Source organism: Xiphias gladius, chromosome 10, assembly GCF_016859285.1.
Source record: "Xiphias gladius isolate SHS-SW01 ecotype Sanya breed wild chromosome 10, ASM1685928v1, whole genome shotgun sequence".
Classification (NCBI taxonomy): domain Eukaryota; kingdom Metazoa; phylum Chordata; class Actinopteri; order Istiophoriformes; family Xiphiidae; genus Xiphias; species Xiphias gladius.
Window position 1 is genome coordinate 5081948 of NC_053409.1, and position 26891 is coordinate 5108838.

Genomic DNA, 26891 nt, shown 5'->3' on the forward strand with positions numbered 1-26891 from the left:
TGTGTTAGTTTTGAATACTACAATTCCTCCTTTTTACCCGAAAATAGATTTTTTCCACTTTATGTCCTTGGATCATTGCTATTAGACAATATTTACATCTATGGTCCACTTTAGTTGTTAAATAAATAGCCTCTATGGTAAGACCCCAAAGCTAAGTTTAAAGAATAAGACATGGATATGCAATAAGATACGAAAATATTCCTTTGGCAGGTAGGGCAAGAACTCAAATACTAAGAGTGAAATATTTGCAAATAAATCCTCAATCGTGTACCTTGCTGCATTTTATAGATATACTTGTCAAAAAAGACTGTATACTTGATACAAGTATGCACCAATATACCATTTGCATGTTTTTGTTGTCCAAGGTCCCCGAATTTAAGTGTATTCATTAAGACGTGACAAAATTTAGGCAAGTCATTTTTCCGTGGTGTTACAAATGCATTTGCAATGTTACTCCTTAAAGCAGTGTTAGTTGTTAGTTGCCTTGTTAGTTCTCCTTGTTGCTCTGTCATCATGTTGGTGGTAGATGTGCCATCACCCAAGCAGATTCAACTAAGAATTACCAGGTGCCCCACTACCTTGAAGAGTCAGCCATGCATGGGAACACAGAGTGACAGTGGGTAGGGATACACCTTTTTGTTTTATAGGGAACTCTCCCATAATTAACCTTGTGAGGAGTCAGCATCAGTCTGGGAACAGTGGGCCTATGAAACAGAAACCAAAGCCTCCCAGTAAAGGTTTTTTAAAATAGAGTTTAGGAGGTTGGACATTTATACAGACATGGAAAGCATGGTGATTTAGCTAGCGGATACAAACTTAAATTATAGAAATGATCTTAATATAGATAGTTATTAGGGCTCTGGCTGGAAATTGTGTCAGCCCAAAGGGGTTGATCAACCCAAACTATAGTGTTAGATGCTACAAACAGACCACCCTGACTGAGGGATTTAGAGCTTAGACTACTGCAACCTTATATACAAACTTCAAAATGAAAGACCATAAAGGCAATGGGATCACTAGCATTTGCGTGACTTGCCAAAATATGTGCTTTTAAACACACACTAAATTTCACATTACACATACATGGTCCATGTAATACTACAATAAAACATTTGCATGACCATATTCTATTTATTATGGAGAGCTGAGGTTTTGTGAATAAATAATCAAGCAGACATGTCCCTTTTCCAATTATTGTGCTGTGCTTTAATGGTAAGCCACAGCAAAAGGGGATGAGGGAAGAGTAATCTCATAAAGTAACTAGAAATATAATATTAAAATGCAAGGACCATAATTATGATTACTATTAATTATGATTATCTGCAGTCATTAGATTAAGATCTATTTGATCTATTTTTTCCCAATTTGGAATGCCAATTCCATATGTACTGTACTCCTAGTCTCTGCTAACTCCACTGTTTGAGTCGGGAGGGTGGAGACTGCAGTGTGCTTCCCTTTGATACACAGTGTTGTCAGCTGCTTCTTGTAACTTTTACCCTTTAACACTTATTCAGTTCCACCCTGCACTGTGCAGGAACATTAGTGGTTGCTGATGTGGTGAAAGGGACAAGAGTCTATTATGTCTTAAATTTACACAAAGGGGTAAGACATCATGAGGTACTGCCACAGGGAATCAAACCCAGAGTCTCTGTGGTGGTAGGCAGGAACTTGCCTGCGCCACTTTTGCACCCAAACTTATACTGTATTGTTCACTATACACTAAACAATACGGGAGATTTGAAAAGCTCAGAACAGGTAAAGCAAATCAGTGCTTCAAATGGGAGCCATTAAAACTGTTCTGAAAATTACATTGTAAACAATGTGGTGTCATACTGCAGCCTCAGTCTTAGTAAACTTATCAATGCCATAACAGTAATGGCACGATAATCTTATCTATGTTTGCTATATATATGTGTTGTGCAGCTAATATTTGAGCATCCAGCATAATGTCTGGGGACTAGCATTTTCTTAGATGTGCATGCAAAGATGAGTACTAATAACTTTAATGATGCTTATCTAAACCTTGCAAGCTTGTTTAGGGGAATGGTAAAATAGTCATTAATTTTAACAGAAGGAACGTCATTTCTGCAGCAAAATTTCTCATCCTGCTAGACAAGCAAAAAGTAAGCAAATTTAGCCAGCCTGATCGTCAATAACAGACTTATTCTATTTGTTAAAAAACTTATGAATCTATAAACCATTGAAAAAAAGCACATTTGGTTTAGAAAAAGGTTTTTGTATTTTAATGTGATGTCATGAATCACCTACAATTATCTAACCTAATATATCAGTATACTAGAGCATGCAGAAAGAGATTTTCATGCAAATTATGTCATCACATATTGTCTAATTTGACCACTAGACTAAACACCCCAAACTCAATGCAGTCAGATGTAATATGTCATCAGAGCTAAACAAAGTTTGCTGCAGCATGTCAAAGGATACTGATTTCATTATCACGTTGAGTCAGCATCTCCTTCAATTTGGTCACTGTTGGTGCGCTTTGGTGGCTGTCTTGAATTCCATCTTCCCTCACTGTTGCTGCTGGTAACTCTTGCCCATCACTGCACTTGTTTCCTCCACCTTTCTTTTCCAGAATCATTATCTGTACAAAAAACATATAAGAAAGATTTTTGATTGTTAAGGTAAGTTAAGAGGAAAGCTTTTTTCCCCTTTTGTGATATGGATCTAAATATTTTAAAGAATTAAATATGTTGGTCCATTTTAGTTGCTGAAAATTGCATTTAATCAAATTATGTATTTAAACAACTGTCTTCTATATGCAATTAAATGACCTAAAATCATTGCTCAATAAACTGTTGTTGGGAAACAGCCATCTAATGTCATGAATGTAAAGAAGCTGGAAAATACATCGTGGCACCATACTGAAAAGTAATGCTCTTCTAAATTCTTTGATATTCCCTCAACATTAATTATATTCCCCTCTTTTCCCTATCTGCAATAGAACCCCAAAATTTCAATGATTTTCCCTTCCATATATGCCCCCAGAACTTCTGGGAACAGCTTCACCCCTCCTCTGTACCTTTCTCTTCTCCTGTATCTGCTCCATATGGAAAAAACTCCAGTGCTTTAACATGTTTCCCACCTGTCTTTAAAGCTGGAAAATCATTGAAATTTTGGGGCATATATGGAAGCACACTGAAGAAGACACTGGAGTTTAGGCTGATGTTCTCCAGGTTTGAAAAAGCTTTTCAATTTAATATCATCACTGCAGTGTGACAACATACATACAGCCCTAAATCACTGAGGTCACACTGAACATCTAAGCTCACAGTGCTGAGAAGATAAAACTGCAGGCATGCACTCTGGTATTTGAACATCACCCTGAAACAAGGACAAGTAGAGAGCTGAGCATGGAAGAGCTAGCCAGTATTGAGAACAAAGATAAAGGAAATTAAATTTAAACCAGATCCAAATTCCAACAGAATCACTGGAGTGTGACTGGGGTGATGCTCAGAGGAATGTAAACTGAACAGGAGATAGAGTTTGCGGATCATAACAAACTGAAGGAGAGATAAACAGACATTTAAGTGGGATCTGGAACTGCTTCTGGTGGCTGCTCCAACTCCAACCGAACCAGAGCCCAGGAACAGTGTGAGCATTGCAGTGTTTTCCCTATGCTCATTTGGTAGCAGTGGGCTATCAGCTGCTGTTTGAGAAATGGTGCATACAATATATAACAATTCTAACTTTGTCCAAAAACAAAAACTTTATGAATTGGTATTTTCTCCCAACATTTTGCAAACAACATGCAAATGTAATATTTATACATGGCAGTCTCCATGACAAATTGTAAGTGGATTAGGTGTATAGCCAAAATAAAATAATGTCCAGACACAACCAATTTTAAAAAATAAACAGGAAACAAAAATATGGCCTTAATCAGTAGCATTTGGGCATTTGTTCAACAGCAACAAATTAAGCAACAAATCACCCAGGTGATTACTTTAGTCTGAGCATCAGTTGCCGAATATTAGATACATTATAAACAAATTCTTTAAAGACAAAGAATAAAAAAAAAAACATTTAAGGAAATATATACAATATTTACATTTTGTCTAAACCCTAAGTGTTTTACAAAGATTGTTACATGATTATATATCAACAGACCAATTCATAACTGATTAGTACATCAGCTTATTTTCACCATATTTTTTATGTTGGGCTGCAGTTAAATATTACTTTTCATTATTGATTAATCTGTCATTTTAAAAAAATACATTAATTAGTATAAAAATATCAGAAAACAGTGAAATATGTAAATCACTGTCCCACGTCCCAGAGCCGGAAGGTATCATCTTCAAATGCTTTGTTTACCTCAACCACGGTAGAGGCTTAGTTTTTTAAGCTAGTTATGCAAATTCTTGAGACGATCTGGTTTAAATACATGCATTAACAATTTCAAGCCAACATTATACCTAGCATCTAATTAGATGGTAAATAACTGCAAACACAAAGTGTTTAGACTTAACTTAGGGCATGGGAAAAATCAATAAAACTGGGACTCATTGGATCATAAAATATTTTCACTGTCTAGCCAAGCTACAGAGTAAGACATTGTAATATCTCTGAGATTTTGTCTAGACAAAAGTATGTTTTCATTGATTGGTAAGGAATAGAATTACGCATAAGATTTTCAGTTATTTTATGCTTAGGCCTGAGTATAAGAACATGTAATTGTCAGCTTTTTCTGTGAAAGTAAGGTGATACAATTATATCTATGCAATCTGACAATACAGTAAGCATCTACAGTAGTATTAACTATAAAAAAATCACCGAACATAAGATAAAGACAATGACTGCCATAATTTCGGCTATATTTTCTTGTAAAATTATCACTCAGATGGAAAGTTAGAAGCTCATCCACATTTATGTAACTGAGGTTAGTTGAATGAGATACATAGATAGGTGTGCCTGTGGAGGGAAAGCCCGACCTTGCGCTTGGCAACTATCTGCCACAGAAAGTATCTGAGGTTTGTCCAAAAAGTAGCTAGATTTGTGGCTAGGTGCTTTTGTGAAGATGACCGCTGTCCAGCTAAAAAGGAAAGGAAACTTTAGGTCATTCAAAAATAAAGCATCTCTCAGGAAAGGATGGGGGAGCTATTTAGAAGAAGTCATTGGTCATCTGGTCACAGTTGAGCTGATGGATGGAGGGGAATGTGAAGAGATCAGTTTTGACACCTCACTGATCGAATTTTGTTCTATTTCTTTGACTTCTAGTCATGCACTCTTACAGTAAAGATAAAACTCAATCCCTTCCTACCTAAAAGAACTTAATCTTTTTTTAAATTAGCTAGCATAGCAACCTGAACTGAAAATATATTTTGCTGCCACACTAGCATGGTGGATCTTGTTATGGAAAGGAGAAGGGAGAACAAATATTAGGAAATAATGCCTACATAGAGACAATAAACACATATAGAGTTATACAGGGAGACATGCATACAAATACTGTACATGAAGAGACTAGTGTGAATATTACCTTAAGCAGGGAGAAACAGTACTGGATTTTTCTCATATCTGCTCCCAGTGACAGTGTCACGCCTGGATCAGGGTCATCCAGAAAGGCCTTGACTAGCTCTTCCAACCTAAACACACACACACACACACACACACACACACACACACACACACACACACACACACACACACACACACACACACACACACACACACACACACACACACACACACACAGACATACAGACTGCATAATAACCTATCAAAGCTTAAACCAATTTCACATTCCATGTTACATTCCTTCTACATCATACTTAGCACAGGCTCGACAGGCACTCAACAGGCACTCAAACAGAGATCTATATTTGAGGAGTGCCTCTAATGTTTAAAACAGGGGTCTGGTCAAATAAAACTATTTACTTAAATGGGTGTTCCAGCTCAACTGTCCAGCCTGTTGATAAACTATCACTAGATGATAATCCAAACATTGGTTCTTCATGCTCTGGAACCAGCCACTGGAAAAGACAAGGAGGCAACCATCCAGACGGATCCAATGTATGCACGACAACGTGTGGTTTTTATTTTCGGCTGTGATATGTTCTATGCAGAAACACAGTAGGATTACATGAAAAATGACTTAAAACAAACGTGGCGGTCTTGTCTCAAGCCCCTGAAATAAGTTTGATTTTGGAGAATTCCCTTCAATGCCATTTACAATATTTTGCAAGAGAAAAAATCTAATTTTTCAAATGCCAAAACTTGACAGTTTCCAAATTGTTTTTCCAAGGTGTGAGGCAATATGTTATGTACCAAATCTAGCAAACTAATATTGTATTCAGAAAAAGAATTTAAATTGACTTCAGCTTGTATGGAAATTAATTGATACAGCACTGAAGGCAGCAGAGTAGGCTTCTGGAAAGACAAAAATCTGTATGTCTTAGGATGTACAGACAGCTGACAAATTAAAGGAAAAATCTACATAAAGTATCTTAGTAAGGTGTTGGGCCAACACATGCCACTAGAACAGCTTCAATGCACCTGGCATTTATTCTAAAAGTCTCTGGAACTCTACTGGAGGGATGGAACACAAATATTCAACCATTCAGTGACCTATGGATGGGGTATTGTCATCCTGGAAGTGACCACTCCCATCAGGATAGAAATGTTTCATCCTAGGACAGAGGTCATCAGTTAGAACAACTTTCTATTGATTTGCAGTGACCCTTTCCTCTAAAGGCCAGTTTATCTTCCTGCGTAGAATCAATGCCAGGGGTACGGCATAGCAAAATACCCAACACTGTAGCCTACGCTGCATCCTGACGTGCACTTCCCAAGAAATGTAACTACACGTTGGACCAACGTAGAACGCAACAACTGTGATTGGTCTGCTTGTCCGCTCCGCTCGTCCATGTTTCTCAGTGGCCGGACAAGCATAAAAAATTTGCCCTCCTTCTGCCTTAATCAGTTCAATGGTTGTACACACCACCTCCTCTGACATCTTGTGTCTTTTCTGCGTTGCAGTACTTTCAACCTTTATTAGTTCCAAGTCCAACATAATCCGCTCAGTTTCTGTCGTCAGGTACACAAAGAAATTCAACACAGTGGCATTGAAACTACACTGCCAACTAGCTTTTTGGCAGTGTAATTGCAGAGCTATGCAGACATGCCCATAAAGGTGCAGGCTACAGCATAGGCCCTGCATTGATCCTACACAGAAGTATAAACCAGCCTTATGGGGACAAGTGGAAGAAAAGCCATCCTGGTAAAATGCCCCCCACAGGATGACAGAACCACTGGATCCCCTCTCTGTAGGGGTCAAGCATTTAGGCCTACAACATTCTCTTGGTGTACGCCACACATGCACTCACCCTCTTGTCGATGGTGAAGGATGACTCATCTGACCATATCACTTTTTTCTACATCTCTGTAGACCAGTGCCTATGGTTTTTGCACCACAGAACTCTCATATGTACATTCATCATTGTAATGATGGGTTTATACACTGCAACCCTACAATAATATCCCCCTCTACGTCATTGTCAACGGACTGTTTTAGCTTACACAGTCTGATCATGTCCTGCACTAACATTCTCAGTCACCTGAGGAAGAGTTGCTCCTTACATATCACACTAATTTGAGATCATCACGGTCATCAAATGTGCGCTGTTGACCACATTTTCCAACCGTTTCCTGATGTCTTCCCCATAGATCTAAATGCAGTCATTTCAGTCACTGTTCCTACTGAAACACTTGCCAGTTGAGCAGTCTTTGTGACTGAAGCTCCTGCCATCTGTGCCCCAACAATGAACCCTCAAAGTCCCTTAGAGCTTTTCCTCTTGCAATCTTGATACAAATTCAGAATCGCCTGGGCCTGATCAGCATTTTGATAAATGCCACAGGGCATGATTGAATGTTAATAACTTAATTGTACCATGCAGTGCACCTGTGTGGAAGCAGCTGCATTCATTATTTTTCTCCACTCATACATTCTGGTTTTTCCTTTAATTTGTCACCCGTCTGTATGTGCAGTTGGAAATGTGACAAAAAATAAGCCAGGATATGTGCAATCATTCAGTATTCAAGATGAGTCAAGGCATAAACCAGGGAGGAAACAGCAACAAAAAAGTTAGTATGTCCAGTGAATGTGGTCATAGCAGACATCATTAAAGGTTCCCTCTGTGAGTTTGACCGCAAACGGGGAAGTCGAGGCTAGTCACCCGGGTAGAGGAAATAATAAAAAGGCAGACTAAGGGGGCCAAGGCACGGTAAATACATCAGCAATAGATTTGCCAAGTCCTCAGTGGAACCTCTGGCCTGAACTTTGGCCCTGCTTGACAGAGTCCCTCTGCCATTTTTGTATAAGAGCGGACATAAAGCAGCCCCAGCTGAATCAGAGCCCAGGGAAACCATTAGATCTGGTTTACCCTCAGTGAATGAGGCTTCAACTCAGCATCAATTCATAGCCAACAGCATAAGTTATGTAGGCGCTTTAGGCAAAAGCCAATTACTTATAAATCATGAAATATATATGCTCAAGAATCTCTGGGTTATGAGCATTACAAATGCAAACTGGAGTCCAAAAAAGAGTCTGCTCTCTTCCTCGGTCTGAGGCACACTTTAAACATCCTAGAAGGCTCAGGCCAATGCAGCACTATAGATGTCTGTAATGTCCTGAGATGACTGGGTCACTGAGGTCAAATTGTTTGACACAAATACACACATACTCTACATACTACATACTACGCATACACCCTGTGGTCCTGTGGCAAAAGGCCTACTGTGAGTTCCTCTAGAACATTCTAATTTAATTGAGGACTTTGAGCAAGTTTGTTGCCTCCCCTTATCTGTTATGTGTAAATCATCTCTATCATCATACAGTGCATTCAGAAAGAATTCAGACCCCTTAACTTTCGTCATATTTTGTTATGTTGCATCCTTATGCTAAAATCATTTAAATTCATTTTTTCCCCTCATTAATCTACACTCAATGACATAATGACAAAGCACAATTTTAGAAATTTTTGCAAAAATTTATCAAAAAGGAAAAACTGAAATATCACATTCACAAGTATGCAGACCCTTTACTCTGTACTTAGATTAGGCACCTTTGGAAGCAATTAAAGTTTTCTTGGGTATGACACAAAAAGCTTTCCACACCTGTATTTGGGGATTTTCAATCATTCTTCTCTGCTTATCCTCTCAAGATCTGACAGGTGGACTGGAAACCGTTGGTGGACAGCCATTTGCCGGTTGCTCCACAGATGTTCAATTGGGTTCAAGTTGGAGCTCTGGTTCTGCCACTCAAGGACATTCACAGAGTTGTCCCTAAGCCACTTAGGGTCATTGTCCTAGTGCTTAGGTTGATTGTCCTCCTGGAAGGTGAACCTTCGGCCCAGTCTGAGGTCCTGAGCGCTCTGGACCAGGTTTTCATTAAGGATATCTCTGTACTTTGTTCCATTCAGCTTTTCCTCAACCCTGACCATTCCCCCTGTCCCTGCTGCTGAAAAACATCCCAAAGCACGATGCTGCCACCACCATGCTTCACCGTTGGAATGGTATTTGGCAGGTGATGGGGAGTGCCTGGTATCCTCCAGACATGATGCTTAGAATTGGGGCCAAACAGTTCAATCTTGGTTTCATCAGACCAGAGAATCTTTTTTGTCACAGTCTGAGAGTCTTTTAGGTGCTATTTTGCAAATTCCAACCAGGCTTTTATGTGTCTTTCACGGAGGACATGCTTCAGTCTGGACACTCTAGCATAAAGCCCAGATTGGTGGAGTGTTGCAGTTATTGTTGTCCTTCTGGAATTTTCTCCCATCTCCACACAGGATCTCTGCTCAGGAGCTCAGCCAGAGTGACCATCGGTCTCAGTTGGGCCGGGCGGCCAGCTCTATGAAGAGAACTGTTTGTTCCAAACTTCTTCCATTTAAGAATTATGGAGGCTATTGTTCTCTTGGAAACCTTCAATGCAGCAGAACTTTTTTTGTAGCCTTCTCCAGATCTGTTCATAAACACAATCCTGTCTCTGAGCTCTGTGGGCAGTTCCTTCAACCTAATGGCTTGGTTTTTGCTCTGATATACATTGTTGTCTTATATAGACAGTTGTGTGCCTTTCAGAATCATGTCCAATCAATTGAAATCACCAAAGGTGAACTCCAATCGACGTATAGAAACATCTCGAAGATAATCAAGAGAAATGGGAGGCACTTTAGCTTAATTTCAAGTGTCATAACAAAGGGTGTGAATACTTATGTCAATGTGACATTTCAGTTTTTCCTCTTCCTTTTAAACAGTTTTAGAATAAGGATGCAACATAACAAAATGTGAAAAAAGTGAAGGGGTCTGAATACTTTCTGAATGCACTGTAGACTAATAATGTATAGGTTATGTTCAGAGACTGAATGGACTGAAAGGATGAGGAATCATGGAACGGGAGGTGACGTACTTTTGGATCTCGTCCACAGTTAGCTCGTTATCTCTCTGCTCTCCTGTCACCATGGCCAGCTCTTCCTTCAGAGACTCAATCTCCCTTTTCAGACGTGCTATTAGCTGAAATACACACATAAAAAGCAGGGTTAGACGTCTACTGTATGTGCACATACACATAATATAAAAATGAATGAATTTGAACCTACAGCACAAAACAAAGACACACACTCACGCACAAGCACATGCAGACACACACTATTTCGCTACTGCCAACTGATGAGACAATCCGTCTGAAAATGATCTTGCGGCTTTATCTTGCTGATCCATTTTGAGGACAACCTTAAGTGATTCCAGATAACTGGATGCTCCAGCGAGAAAATGCAGGAAGCAAAACATAAAATAGTATTAAACAGCTATGGTGGCAAAAAAAAGAACACATAAAACCTTTTGCTGCTGTCTGTCCACACATGTTTGGTTAAGGCCTTGAACACTGAGCCAACGGGCTGGTTGCTGTTAGTAACCGCTGTCCGGGTCTAGTTACTGTATATATAAAAAGCGAAATATCTCACAAGGCCCAGACACGGCTTTTTCAGTACTTAGATAGCCATATTTACAACAAGTAATGAAAGTAACAGCAAGAGTATCACTTAGTGTCAAAAATCATGATCAGAGGAGAGACAATATGATGGGACTGGGACTTTACTTTTATAAAAAACCTAAAGCATCATTCCACTGAATACTGACAGTAATAAATGTCTTAATGTGTGTGATCTGGGACAGCATTCTGTACCAAGTCAGGACAGGTAGGCCCTTGATAGCCATTTTAATTAAACAGAATATGTGACAAAAAGCTATTTGATGCATGAAAGCAGAATCCACTGAACAAAATTGTGTCTAGTCCTGGCCTCGTTGACATATATCCTTTAATCTTTAGAGATAAATGTGTGGTTTTTCTTTTTCCTTGCCGAAAGGGTCAATGCTTTGAGAGGTCAGTCTCATGTCAGTCTAGGTAGGGATTAGGAGGCGACTAGCTACCTAACCTAAAAAGTGAGTTCAGATCATAGATGAAGTGACATTATATGTATGCAGTGAAAGCCATAAAGATTGGATTCCAAGAAAAACAGCATTTCTAAGGGGACAGAGCCATTTCAAATTGGTGTATTAGTTTTGCTTTGTGTTTTAATGCTCCATTGACAATAATATATACACAATTACAATTACAGTTATAAGAATTAATCAATTGTACATCTGTTTAACTTACTAAAACAGGTGGTTCAAGATTTTAAAGGCAAATTTTATTTGTTTGAAAATTAAATGCTGGTTAGTTGAACAAATGTATAATTTGCTGATAGTAATCACATTATTTTTGTAAACACCAGACAAGCACTTCTACATCACTAACAGTGCGTTTCATATTTAATTCTTTGTTGTTTGTGCAATACACCTGTTAAATGGGATTAAGTTCTAAATCTCTGGGTCTACAACTGGAGCAAGAGGTTAGAGGTGAGCCCACTTGACATGCATCCTTATTTTGCTGTTAAGCAGTTACTAGCAGTGTGCCATTACTTGAACTTGAGGGGCTATGATTAAATGTGAAAGGGGTCACATACACAACAGACAACCCCTACTGACGGATTAATCTAATTAAAAACTACAGCTTTATTTCTCTGCAGTTACTTGTACGAGTTGTTAACTGGGCATTTATTCATGTACAAAATCCCTTGAAAAAAGGGGTTGGTCCAAGAAGGGAATACATTACATCTAAATAGAGATGTGCAATTACACGTTAATGGTAGGGAAAATAGGCCAACACCAAAATCAGTGGAAGATGTAGCTATTGAAAGGAAGCCATATCAGTTGTAATAAAAAAAAAAAAGCACAAATTAAACCAGAAAACAACACACTAAACCACCCGAAAAACAAGTGGCAACTGTCCTTTTTCTCACATGACCCACTTCTTTCCTTAGTATAAATCCCACTTCACTATTGCCGCTGAATTTGACCACACTGCAAAATACTAAAGCAGTCTGAAAGACTGGAACTGTCGTAGTGGGAAAGAGCAAATACAACAGAAAATGTAGACTGGGTGCTGACACAAAGTTGCTAGGGAGCCAAAGGTCAGTGAAAACTAAATCAAAGTCAAAGGTCAGGCTGAGTGATCTAATTTAGAAAAGAGGTGCCACTTCTAGCAAACAAATGGAAAGACAAAACTAGTCATACAGTCAAACACTGCCAACTTGAGATGCTCCTGAGAAGAAACAGACCTGCAGTGTGGTTTTGGGTAAGTGCCACTTCACTTAACAAAAATTTCACCCCTAATCCACCCCATATCGTATTTTTTTAACATGGAATATCATTGCTGACCATCCCTCACCAGAGCCGCTCCCTGTATATCTTTTTTGGAACCCATGGTCTTATGTAACTTTCCCAGCTGCATCCTCAAAATCTGACCGCCAGTTGTTGGTCAGTGTAAGGGTGCAGTCTATTTCAGAGCCCTAAGCCAAGACTGGTACCACAGGACCACAACAGACTTCCATACACTCTGAATAAAAACTGACTCAGGACAAGTGACTGATGATGTCAGCATATCGTATTGAAACCCATGTCACTGCAACAATGCAACATGCAGATTGTTATGGTGATGGGCAAATAACACTGCATGTATGTCTGTACTTACTATAAACATTTTACATAATTAACATTTTAAACTATTTAAACTAACTTGTACAAACAGGCCTACCTTTAAATTATCCCTCTTCTTCTTGAATACATACTATCCATTCTGTGCATAAAACCTCACACAGTATACTGTAAGCACTGGTTATGTATTATGTTGTATGCCACTGGCAAACACGCTGCTGCTATGTGACCTCTTTACAAAAGAAGAGGAGGCATAGTTTTCCACTACACCCTAACACATGGGCTATGTTTCATGCATGGCACAATTTAGGAATGGCACTAACTGTAAAATAAAGTAAGGAGCGCAGCACTGCACTGCACTACACCACTACACTTACAAACTCCCCTCTGTCTTAATAAATGGCAGCCACTTAGATGAGACATATAAAGGACTGAGGGAGAGCAACCACCCACTGGAATTTTCACACCTGCTTGCTGAACAGGTCTCTCTGGTGAGGGTCACTCAGTCTCCTATTACCCCCTGCTTAACTACATAACAACACCTTTAGCTCAACATAAGATTGATTTAGCTCAACTCAAAGTAAGCACTCCTGCACAAAATGCTCAGTTGACACAGTTGAAGTAAATGCTACAGTGAGATGGTGGATGTATCTTGCCTGGTCTAAAGGGAGGATTAAGACTGACCTTAGTGCTCTTAGAGGAGCTAAGAGAGAGAACCTTATATGGTGTGGTCACTGTGGCTGACTTCTTTATGATAACAGGTCACTTTCAACACCTCATTCTTTCCTTGTCCATGTTGTATGTTTTGTCTGATCTGGCTGGTTTCCTGCTGTTCAGGCTTTGAAGAATTGCATCTTGTAGCCTGTAGGCTACAGTATAGAACCAATCAAACAGTGTATGGTCTAATGCAGTAAACACTGATTGAATGACTGAAGCAGACTCCAGGTTTCAGATCAATTACCACAGCCAGTGTGTCCAATAGACAGACTCAAAATGGGATTCTAAGTGTCACCCATAACTCCCAAAAAATGACATAATTCTAATCTGCCAAATGTATTGCTGGTTTTGCTTTTTTCTCAGTAAACCAGGGAGAGATATAGAGGGAGAGACAGAGAGATAGGAAAAACGAACAAACTGAGAAACACACTAAAAAGCCATAAAAGGAGACATGAAGTTTGCCCATGGAGTTTGGGTTTTCCTGGAGCCTTAACTGTGCCGGACCCAACTGGACGCTGCCAGACACTGTCACAATTACGGGGTTGGCCGCAGACTCTCTTAAAAATACCTCTGTAGGGTTTGCAAGTGGCCAGCCAAGTCTCAGTAGCAGTCATACAGTAGCAGTTGATCCTGAGGCAGATCTGGGTGGGAGGGGAGGAAGCAGATATAGCTGTGATGACTTACTACTGTACTCTATATCCCCCAAAGGGCCTTTAGATTAACTACCAGGTCTGCTTTCTGGCATACTACCATAGGGGAAGATGTGACAAGATTCTATAGGGAGAAAGCGAAGGAAAAAAGCCATCATTACGGGTTAACCTGGCCAAACTGCTCAGACAATGTTATTTCCTATAAGTCATTATAGATAACAAGGCAAGCATGTGCAAGGTCTACTGTATTGTATGTGAAAAACTGCTGAGTGGCTTCAGTAACCACATACGTTGCAACAATCCAAGGACTTCTGACCAAAACGTTCTATGCTCTATATCTCCTACAATGGCCTCTTTAACCTACTAAAATGAAAATGTAATTATAGTATATAGATACTAAATACAATTACTGAAAGTAAACAGATTGCCCTCTCTCATTTTAAAAATATTACACTGTGTCCTCAGATCTACAACATCTGGCCAGAATTTGCTCTATGTGATTGCATTCTTGGCAGTTTGTGCTTCCTTGCATGAATGTGTGTAAAGACATATATACAGTACACACCAGTCTCCACCTGGATGCTTTCTCAGGAGGCTGTCAGATATTAGGATAAAATATGCCATAACAGAATTGAAAGCATGTAAACAACACAGAGAGAATGTAAACAAGACTCGTGAGTAGTCTAAATAGCTCAAGACGGACAGACGCCTACATGCAGAAGGTGGAAAACTGCTTCTTTCAGATTCACTGTCTGACACTGGAAAAATTAATTTGGTAATGGTAACTTATAGAGGACACTTAATCACATGGTGGGTTACTGTTAGTTATATTTAGAAGCTGGATTCAAGTCATTCGCTGATCAAGTTAAGGTCTGGAATCTGAGGAGGGTCTGGTCATAATGAAACAGCACATTAAGTCATGCTTCTGTGGTGTGATTGTGTGGTTAACCTATGGTATTCGTAGTGAATGCTGAAATGTCGTGTCTGGCATCTCACCAGGGAAGGATCCAGTTCTTCATTCAATATCGCCTTGTTCTTAATGAGAGCCACGCGCTGAGAAAAGCGGCATGTAGAGATGGACTCCTGAAGACAACAGTTTTTAAAAAATGTCTTATTCAACTATGACTCCTAATTCCTACTTCTTAAATTAGAACTATTTGATACATTTGCTGAAGTAAATACATGCAAGGACTCACTAAATATGAGAAAATTCTCACAATCTATATTTACTTTACAGTGCACAGCTTTTCATTCATTTCTATGATGGAAATAATACTGTACAAAACTCCAAAAAAATATTTTATGTCTTAAAATGTAATAAAATATTGTTTTTGTTTGGTTTAAATAACCAGAAAATTCAGATGAGGTTTCAGGAGAGAAAATGTATATTTTCTGCTGACATAGGTAGCTAACAAAGCCAAAAGGCATGTAACATTATTTCACTCCAAAACCCTATTTCTCCTAAACTTTTTGGCAATCTAAATGATAATGTGTCTGAAAATGGCATTGAGATGCCCATCCTTACATCAAGGTTCTTCTTATCAACTGCCATAGTGGCAATCATGGTCGTCATGCAGTTGCCCCCAAGGCTGTCCCTAAGCACAGATGTTAACACAGAGTTTCTGTAGGGAATATGGGAGCGATTCTTCTCTGACAAAGCAATGATCACCTGAGGAAGAGAGAAATTAAAAGGGTTTGCATGTAAATGAAGACAAACGTGGAGGTAGCAAATGCCTGATAGTAACATACACTAATGTCTGAAAGACAATGCAATTACCTTTCTAACAGCATCATTACTGATTATACAGTAGGGGCAAGATGACCATTAGTCAAAGTCAAACTTCTAACATATATATATATATATATATATATGGTTATTACATAATTATATATTATGGTTAGCAGGTTGAGGATACATATATATACACACACACACACACACACACACACACACACACACACACACACACACACACACACACACACACACACATATATATATATATATATACATACACACACACACACATACATACATATATATATATATATATATATATATATATATATATATATACATACATACATACATACATACATACATATATACATTATTTCTTCTATATTTCTTCAAACAATTTATTATTTCAAATAGAGAAATGAAGTTCCAGAAGTGGTTACCTGCTCCAAGTAGTGAAGGGAGAGGTTGATGTACTTGGCCTCAGTGAGCAGCTGCCCATTCAGGCCAGTCTTGCTAACTCTATCCGATCCGGCCAGGTCCACCAGGTGGAGCTTGGAGCGCCGAAGGGTGGCTGAGCCCGGCTCGCGTCTGCACAAGTGGACAGTGAAAATACAGTGGGAACGTGTGGATGCCTGGTTCATGGGAGTCTGGATATCACAGAAAGAAAGAGTAGTTAGAGAACATTTTGAAAATACTGCAATATTGTTGGAGAATTTTATTCTCAATCCGTGGTATTTTCATATTCAAATAACTCATAACATGTTTCATTGGATTCATTTTCTTTTCTTTCTTTTTTTTTTTGCTTCCGCTGATTTGAAGATCAAAGCCACACCATGTGTAATTGATGAGCAGTAAACATGTGGCGACTTTACAAAAGCTGAGGTTGATTTTCAGATGGTCATTGGAACAGCAGAAGTCAGGTTGAGACCAAGAAGAGACAGAATTAGAGTATGAGTCACTCTACACAAACAAGCTGTATTAACTAGAGGAGGATGGGTTACTCATTGGGTCCTAACTGAGAGAATAAATAGAGGGAATGGAGATTCACTGACAAAGTGGTGATCATGGACCTCTTTTGGTTTTGTTTTGTTTTTGCCAGAGCTTGAACACACATGGTGGTTGTAAATAACAATTATCCTGATGATACAGTAGATCTTGACTTGGATTAGCTTCTTATCAAGGCTGAGATTCTTTTGCTCTATGGAATTATCACTGACCTTTGATATGGACATGACTGCCTTTTTCTCTCTGCTTGAAAACATTATCATAGACATTCCAGGTCAGTCAGCCTAAAAAGGTGCCCCAACCCAGACCTGTTGTTGGTTTATATGTGCCAAAACCTGCCTGTTAGGGTCATGACAGCTTATGACAGATCCTTCACTATCTTAAACCATTGCTGTCATCTCTTTCCTCAATCCAAATTCCCTTCACTCTTCACACATCCATGTTTGCTCCCCAGGGTATTCCTTAAATTAATATGAAGCAGCCCCTAGATGACAAGGGATCACATAACTAATATGACTGCATGAAGTCTCAAGGTTAGAGATAGAGTGTCCATGTTATAGAAATGTTATAGGACTGATAGTTTCAAAATCAGTCCTACTATTAACACCAACCAACACCAAACAAATGCTGGCAAAACCATGAAAAGTGTCCTGCACTGTACTTTTATTAAATTGCCAGTCACCCAGCAGGTGTTTTTATACTCTTTTATAATGCGTTTAATCACACATCACCTTACTCATGTGTTCAACTGCTGATTTTGCAAAGTTCTTAGTATGCACGATACATTTCCTGTTTGCTCAACAAAAAAACAGCAATCACCACAAGACAAGCAGTGTAAAGATTTTTTATAACTTTAACATTAACCTGCTTAAGTTTGCTTTAACATTTAAAAAATCCTACGTTGTACAATGTGTCTTGCTGCTGTGTTTTACTGTGTCCTTTTTATCATGGCATTTATCAAGACTAAGCACCAGCAGAGACAGTTTTGGAGATGTGTGTTCAATGTGCACCATTATAACTTCAACTTTTTATTTTTTATTCACCAAACATGATATAGGATTCTCTTTTTAGGAGTTCAAGAATAATTGTCGGCATAAAAATGTACAGACAAGAGCACATCAAATAAAGTGTGCATATTTAAATGGTCACAAAGTGGTGTGCATGTCCACAGAGGAATAGTGTCTACAAAGGGGCATTAAAATATGCTCTAGTTCGGGAAAAACAGTAGGACAATGCAACCTCATTGGAGTCATTTCCTTTACTCTTCTGTGTTCTAAGTTGACCACATGCTGACCACACACAGTGATGAAGTGGGTCAGCATAAAGGGGCAATCTAGTGCTACAAACCCTGAAACATTTAGAGACTGCAGATTCAAAAGATTAAGAGTGAAATTTAATTTGATCACCTCCCATAAGTTCAGAAGGCAGTTAGGAAGTATAAAGAGGGGCTGGGGGGGTCCAGGCCATGCATCCCCAATGATGTGAAGAGAAGAAACAAGGATGCAGAGAAAAAAAAACGGATGAGAGGAAATGTTTCTTAAATCAGGTTTGAAGGAAGGGTGAGGAGTTGAGAAAGTGTATTTTATTTCCTGTCCAAGTGCATAGGGGATTGCCAAATCTCAAATTGAGTGAGCTCATGGTCTGCTGAGTGTGGCGTGAATGGATGTGTCATCTTTTATCCACATGGCTGGGAGCAAGAGAAGAAAGGAGGCATTATTGTTAACTTTACCGGAGGTCTATGAGGAGCAAGGACTTCTGGGATGATTCTGGCAGTGATAAATTTACCATGATGGTTCTTTGTTTGCTTCAGGCTCAAGAGAAATATTCTTGTTAAAAAGTCCCAGAGTGGAGACTTCACAAAAGTCTCTGTGTGGGTGGAGTATGCTGGGGGCTCCCTGCAGAGCTTTGCAACGCCTTTACTGCTTAATAAACAGACTAATGTGACATCCAGGAATGTGTTTCCACTGAAATATTCCAACATATTTGACAGCAGTGGACACTGGGAGTGTGTACTCAAGGTAAAACAAAAAAAATGTAATATTTTTATTAGTAATGGGCCATGTTCAGTGAAATATGTGCAACACTTGGCACACGCATTTTCTCATACACTACAAAAGTAGTGTAGGTGACAGTAAGTGACAGGTACTAGCTATTAAACCCATTTCCGAGTTCCAGAGAAATTCCATCGTAGATCCCATAACTATTTCTTTTGTATTGGTTTTGTTTCATGGAAGAATCCCAGCCACATCAAAAACTGACTTTAAAATACCTGATTATCCAGATCACTTTTACTATCTGTTATTTACTTACAAACTAGCAACAAGAGTAAACAAGGTGAGATCAGCCCTTTGCGCCAAACCTCAGGTTGCAAAGCAAAAGCTTACCCACCACATCTCTCATCAATGTGGGTATAGAAAAAAAACCCACCACAACATAAACAGAAATTACAAAGAGAATGCTTGGTTTTACTACTATGAAAAACATGGTAAAAGGGACCACAGGGGACCAAAATAATATTTTAGAAGGGTTCTAAGGTAGCTTTAGAATCCATATTGCATTTATGGACAAAACACACTTACCCTGGGAGTGGTTATCGATTTTTGTATACTGTCTACTATCCTTACTAAGAACACCGCAGTTATGGTGTCTGACTTAAAAATTCACGATATACATTTCTGCTGTGTATTGTAGAATCCCTGTGTTCCCCTTTTTCTTACTTCTGCAATCATACGATTGGTGTCACCCAGGAAGAGTAGATTCAGCGCCTCTTCCTCATTAGCTGACTGCTGCAGTGACAGGTTCCTGAGATGGATATTCTGGTCTGGATCCTCCATGATCATTACTCTTCTGAAAAAAGAAAAAATAACTTTGTGAGAGGAAATTCCAGCATAATAACTTAACTTGAAATAAACTTGAGATTATGAATAAAAAATGACAAAGCATGACAAATCCAGTCAAAATCTAAATATTCAACACTGAAGCAATTACGAAAAACTACCTATGTCAGTTATGCCATCTATTTTCCTCCCATTACCTTAGCCTCGCTGCGACCCAGTTCAACAAATGTGCTTTATCTATCCAGGGGTTCATAACTTGATAACAGACAGGGCTTGCTTTTAAAAACAGACAGGTGATTGTTTTTTGAGTGTGCAGTGTGCTTGAACAGATGGGTTTGAAACGACATTTATGATCCTACCACATCATTTCCATCACACCACGAGGTTGTGACAGTATGGCTGTCACATGAACACATGCAGATAATTGTGTCAACAAGTGTGGGTAAATGAGGTAGTTTGATAAAGCAGTATTAATCTTAATGTGATTAAAGGATGTGTCCTGGCAGGGTTATTTTCCTAAACAGCCCCTTCAACTTTAAATAGGAATTGATTATTGTATTTTTAAACAAATATAAACAATGATATAGATCATAAATGAATTTACAAGATCATTTACAGACTTTTTGGCATTTAGGGAGTGGAATGCTGAATGCATGACAGAAATATTGCACAGATAGAGGCAAGAAGTAGTAAAACATGAAAAAAAAGAGTGCAAGACTGTCAGAAAGAAGAGAAAAGGTACTGTAGTCAGTGAAAGACAGAAACAGCCCAACAGTCAAAGAGAGCAATTTGTCAGTGCCACAGCTTCTCCTTGAATCAGCAAGTGTGGCCACAGCATGGTTAACGACGGGCACTGTCTATTTGCAGAAGACTGTGATTTGTGGGTATCTAAACCCTGAACTGGATTCTCTGCAAAAGAAGAGAAAAAATAAATGGAACTGGTAAGAGAAAATACAGGACAAACACCAAAATGATTTACCAAGATGATGTCCCACCTGGAAGTCCAAAGTATTGAGTATGACAAAAAAAGGGCAAAAAATAAATAAAAATGTAAGACAACTGACAGACAAATCTCCAGACAGATGGAATTTATAATTCCAAAGAAAGATTGACAAAATAAAGAGGATGAAACAAGATGAGCAGTGAAACAAAGAGAAAGTAAAAAAGACATGGGAAAGGCAGAGAGGGAAGCAACAAAGGACAACAGGAAATGAGTGAAAAAAGAGGTAGCTGGATATAAAAAAATTAATTTCCCTCAGACCAGCTGCAGCAGTGACCAGCTATGAAAAACTATTTCTCCACATGACCCACTTGCTATCCACTCCAGTGGCAGAGTCTGCCATCAGGTTGACCACATCCATTGCTATCCCACAGTCTCATTAAGTCAGTTGGCAGTTCGTTGTGGGGTGGTAAATACTAGAGTCTCCACACTTCACCACACAGTGACTCCAGGCCAGGTTGACAAATGGCTGTTGAGGAATAAGACTTAGCCCAGTAATGGACCCAGTGTTGATTGGTCTTCTCAATTTTAAAATAAGACATGCACTCATGAGTGCAATCACGAAAAGTAAAATAAACACTACACTGTATGACTCTAATTGTCAACATTTTCAGAAGTAACTGCATTCCTGAAGCATCAGTGTAGCAAAAGCAAAGACAAGAACACTGACGGTAGGTCTTCCAGTTGAGAGGCTTCATGTCGGGAATCCAGAAGGTCATAGCCCATCTCGTTGTAGATCTCCAGGTAGGAGATCTGTGTGGTATAAACCATACTGCTGTCCTGTGGAGCAAAAATGTAGTTTATATAATTGGGCTGGGCACGTAAAGATGACATTTGGCAAAAGGCAAATATTTAAATTTAGATGCTATGCAGCACATGAAAAGAATTATGGTAGAGAGATCCACTAGGATACTAACTAGCTTGTGTTTATCAATGTGTGTGATCAGTATTTACCAGTTAATCCGAAACCTTAAATTAATTGAAAAAAAAAAAAAAAGGCAAACCATGCTGTGCTGACCTGACTGAAGCATTCATACAGGTAGGAAAGAGTGCGGGGAATAATGCCTCGATCACTGTAACACTTGGCCCCTCCTGTGATGGTAAAGGTCTTCCCACTGCCCGTCTGGCCATAGGCAAATATGGTGCCATTGTAGCCAGCCAATACACTGCACACACACACACACATGCGCACACACGCGCACACACACACACACACACACACACACACACACACACACACACACACACACACACACACACACACACACACACACACATACACACAGGATAGACACTGAGAAACCCTTGATCTTTATAGTATGGGCAAATAATCCAATCTTAGTTAATTAGTATAATCTGTTTATGTATTGCACGTAAAGGCAAAACATATTTAACAATGACAATAGTCTACATTTAGCACCTGCCTGAAATCAGTGGTTGACCCATGGGAACATGTGCTCCTGTACAGTATCTGCTGTAATCTTAACAATAAATGTACCTCACACTGTTAAATATCTAAAAGGTCTGAGACCACTTTCCCAATTTGAAAGATCTGGTGACTGACTGACATCATTTTCATACTCATCAAACCATTCAGTGACCCCTCATGCCCTTTGGATGAGGGCATTGTCATCCTGTTCCCCATTCATTTTTCACGTTTTCGTTTAATTTTTCACCCATCTGTATTTAAGGTGGTGATTTCCTACACGTCCAAGAATGCAAAATTATGAGTTTGTTCAAATTATTCGTATAGTCAAATACATAAATATAGTTGACCAGCTATATTTCAAGTTCATGCACACCAAGAACATAAAGTGTATGGTAATGCCAAGCACACCAATAATAGACACTGTACATTATCTATTTTTCATATTTTATGAGAAGTAAATAAGCACATTCAATACACAATTTCATTGAAATTACTAATTTTCTTGCACATCCAATTTGTTCCCATTGGCCAACTGACCACAGGTGTCAGACTAGCACATTTTATAAGTACTTTACCAGCACTTGGGTCATGAAAGATTATGTTACTGTTAAGTTGATAAGAGCAAAGATGAATAACAGTTAATGATCACTGCTGCTTTTTAAAGAGGGGTAAATATATACAACCAGACAACGACAATGGGCCCATAGATAAGTGATTGTCAAAAGTGCCAAGTAAAATACAGTCTTAATGACATGAATATGTTATAACTTGCAAAAAGCAGAATGCATCTATTTGTCTGTTCTTGCTCATTTGCATCATGTGCCTCCTATGACATCGCCATCTTAACTTGCAAAAGTGTAAGGGACTGTCAAGCGTGTCCCTAAGCAGACACCAAAATGTCTGAGTGAATTGAATCTGACACTTTAAAGGAAAAGATGGCAGTGAGTGGAGAGCAGCTATGGCAACAGACATCTGCTGGTGAGGGAGAAATGTCTCAGATTATGAGTGAAGGAAAGGGCCCCAAACCCACTCAACTAAGCAGGGCCCGGTAAATTTTGGTTTGGCAGCTGCCTTTCTGCACGTGCACAAGGCAATGAAAACCATTGGTATCTAGTTCTGTTTGAGTGAACTTAACATCCAAAATGATGGTACTCATAAGAGGTAGAGATAATTGGCATTCAAAAAAACCTTCTGTTCTGTAGTCTTGGAAATACACCATTTAAGAAATAGTAAAATGACAGAGGGGCCTCTGACACACGAGCTTGGATAAAAGGTGACGATAAACTCTGTCCTCTCCGACTTGCCAATTGCACGTAAAAGAATATCTTGACACTATATTTTCCAAGATGAATTATAAACAAACGTAAGCCTCTCACTTATTCTATTGGAATTGCCGACCCAGTATTTAAACGGTGTGTGGGTTTCCCTTCCTGTGTGCTGTACAATTCCACACCCTGCATGAAAAGGGTAAGAGGAAAAAAGCTGTCCATTTATATAAAACACTATGGCCACTCATGAGAATAGTGGTTGGTTAGTTGGCCATTGGGTGTCCATTTAATCTAGCATGAGTTATGGCATTGTTTGGCAACAGTGAGAAAAGACAGAGTCTCAATGTTTAGTTTAATGTCTGTGCTAATAATGCGTGCTGGGCCCTGCCACTGAGGCTTGGGTGTTTCCTAATGCTTGTTCCTGTTTACACCCCAGCTTTCCTGGAGATTGGAAACTCATCATCCAGAAGATCCTTGTTCTTCCTGTTCTGTTCATGAGAAGCAATATGTCCAATCTTTTGAGGTAACATGGTTAAGAATAAAACTGAACAGACACCCATTCTTCTTTGTACTTGGGCTGCAGGTTTCACAGCCTTGTGAAATGGGATTACAATTTAGATAGACGGTTTGCCCTGCCAGCCGAACATTATTACATTGGCTCTTCCTCTCGTGGTGCTATTAATGCTGGTTTGTTTTTAAACTACTGTGTTGGGGTTGAAATGACTGGTTTCGGTTACACCACAGCAGAGACAGAGACTAGTGTGTAAGTAAACGAGTTAGAGCTTTTGGCTAAACTTGAAGTGCACCAAGTATAACAGAGTACCAATCAAAACAACAACCTGACATTTACTGTTAGTTGAGAGGATAGGTGCCTGTGTTCATGTACCTGAGTTTTAGTGCGATGACAGTGAAACTGCTGCGATTCAAAGTGACTCGACAAAACCTGAATAAATGTTTGCTGACTACAAAAATTTTCAGGGAGAAAAAATATTCTGTCAGTCCAAATTTAATTCTGTTTCTGTAACAAGACATGAGATTCAAAATGTTAAAACTTTGTGCAATTCTGAACATTCAGCGTACAAATTGGTATCCTGCAGAGGGTGCAAAGAACTGATAGTTGAGTAAGAAATTAATGATAAGGAAGACAGATTGGTCATGGCCATATGGAATGAATAGTGTCCTCTAGGCTGCAGACATTATAGTCATATCAAAGACCTGAAGACGGTTTTTAACCTGATGTTTACCACCTGCCAAAACAAAGAGCGAACTGTTGAAAGGTTGGGCAGGGAGGCCGACCTAATACAAAGTATTAGTCAGTGTCAACGAACCTATGTGAGTCAAGTCAAATATATCCGCGTCCTTAGTCAGCCGATCCAGACGTCTCACCACGTTGTTTATTTGTCTCCTAAGAGCAAAGATAATGCAAAGCACTTGTGGGATTCCACAAATAGCTCCTATTGTGCCTAAGAAGACTGGAGTGGAATACTGAGGAAATGGTAGGGCTAAACTGAGCCAGGAGGACAGCATTTGGCAAAAGGAAGAAAAGGGGAAGAACCTTGTTAACATTACTACAAAACAACCAACATTTGATCACAGGAAATTCCAAGTAAATTCCCTCTTTTGTTGGCTGTTCTCTCTTTTGGAATTTAGTCCTGATTTAAACTAAGTCTAGGCAGGGAGTGAAGATCATTTGGACACAGTAAGAGATTTCCTTTGTTGAAATGCAGTGAACATTATGTTCAGACATATCTTAGATGTAAAGAAGCAAGGACCTGAATTTCATCAGTGAGGCACAATTCTGCTAATTGGGAGATAGAAAAATTAAATGTGTCATGATCTGCCCCTCTGATTGACTTTAGGCCTGGATTCTGTGTTAGTATTTCCTGTTTTTTTTTAAATCACTTTACTTGTGCATCTGTTTGTTTCACTTCCTGCCCTTGAGTGTTTCCTCCCCTTTTGATTACCTGCCATTTTCCATCCTCCCACCAGATGTCCCCAGACTTTTTTTCTTGTTCCACTTACTCACCTGTTTTCACTTTCAATCACCTAGCTTCCCCTTCCACTCGCATGCCTGTTCCCAGTTACCTCATTATCCCATTCACTATTTAAACCTACCCAGGCCTCTTGCTCTTTGTCAGTTCTTCTGTGTATTATCCCTTGTGTTCTTCTTGTGCAGAATCCTGTGTCAGTTCCTGAGTTTTTTTCCCCATGTGCCTACTACCTGTGCTTTTTTCCTGTTGTTTGTTATTGGATACTCTCATCTGTCAGTATGCCTGTTATTACATCAATAAAGAAACTTCAAAACTTCAAAATGCCTGTGTGTCTGCGTTTGGGTCCACCGTTGCCTGTGCTGCTTCCATCAGCCGTGACAGAGATGTAAATGCAAAAATGTTATTTTATGAATGATTATGTCTTCTCTATCAATAGTAACTACAATTTTTATTAAAACCTAGTTCTTGCAGTGTGTTCTTCATAGGGTGGATCCTTAAAATCTTAATTAATGTTTATAGTCAGTTTGGCCAAATGAAAATATCAACAGGGATATCTGCTTCCTTCATCATTATACTTGGTCATCATCCATCAATTAAATATGAAATGTATTAATTCATAAGTGGCTATTCTGTCTAAAATTGACTTAGGTCTAGTCAATTATATCAATGGTAACATGCTTATGCACCTGTCATTCCAACATATTGGACATATCCAAATTTAAAACATATTTAAGATTTCAAATTTAATACAGACTCCTGGTGTACCACAAATTCATTAGAGTTGTATTAACAAATTACTTGTACTGTTGATCTTGAGGGCTAGATATTTCAGCATAATTAGTTAATCTAATGAATATGGTCCTTGTGTATGACCAATTAAACAGATTAAAATGAGTGAGTAGCTACAGAATCTAGTATAGCTTTCTGTTGTGGCTTGAAAATGTTCTAACACACACGATGGTACAGTGTGCCATCTTGCCTGCCAGCTCAGTCCACTTAGTGGTTTAAGTATGTAAAGCATGCCAAAAATCACAGACACCCTCCATTTCCATCTTAAAGAAAGCTGAGCTTTACTGAGTTCCTGTCAACAAGGCTGGCTAAAGCCTGTGTGGCCTGACCCAAACACAGAGAGATGAGCACTGCTGGGCACAGGTGATCAGTGATAACTTTTGAAATTCGTGATTTGTCAATAGAATAATTAAA

The 26891-nt window shown here is 39.0% G+C and overlaps 1 protein-coding gene across 2 annotated transcripts in view; it reads right to left on the reverse strand.

Moving 5' to 3' along the window:
• kif6 (kinesin family member 6) overlaps positions 1–26891 on the reverse strand; it is a 53613-nt gene that overhangs the window by 23364 nt on the left and 3358 nt on the right. For both annotated transcript variants that reach the window (XM_040136391.1, XM_040136390.1), the window contains exons 4-12: positions 22019–22166; positions 21671–21780; positions 19881–20010; positions 16599–16805; positions 15943–16086; positions 15414–15500; positions 10427–10530; positions 5504–5609; positions 2446–2605 (exon numbers count right to left, since the gene is read on the reverse strand). In XM_040136391.1, the coding sequence (XP_039992325.1) occupies positions 2446–2605; positions 5504–5609; positions 10427–10530; positions 15414–15500; positions 15943–16086; positions 16599–16805; positions 19881–20010; positions 21671–21780; positions 22019–22166 (1196 nt within the window). The remainder of the gene's footprint in view (positions 1–2445; positions 2606–5503; positions 5610–10426; positions 10531–15413; positions 15501–15942; positions 16087–16598; positions 16806–19880; positions 20011–21670; positions 21781–22018; positions 22167–26891) is intronic.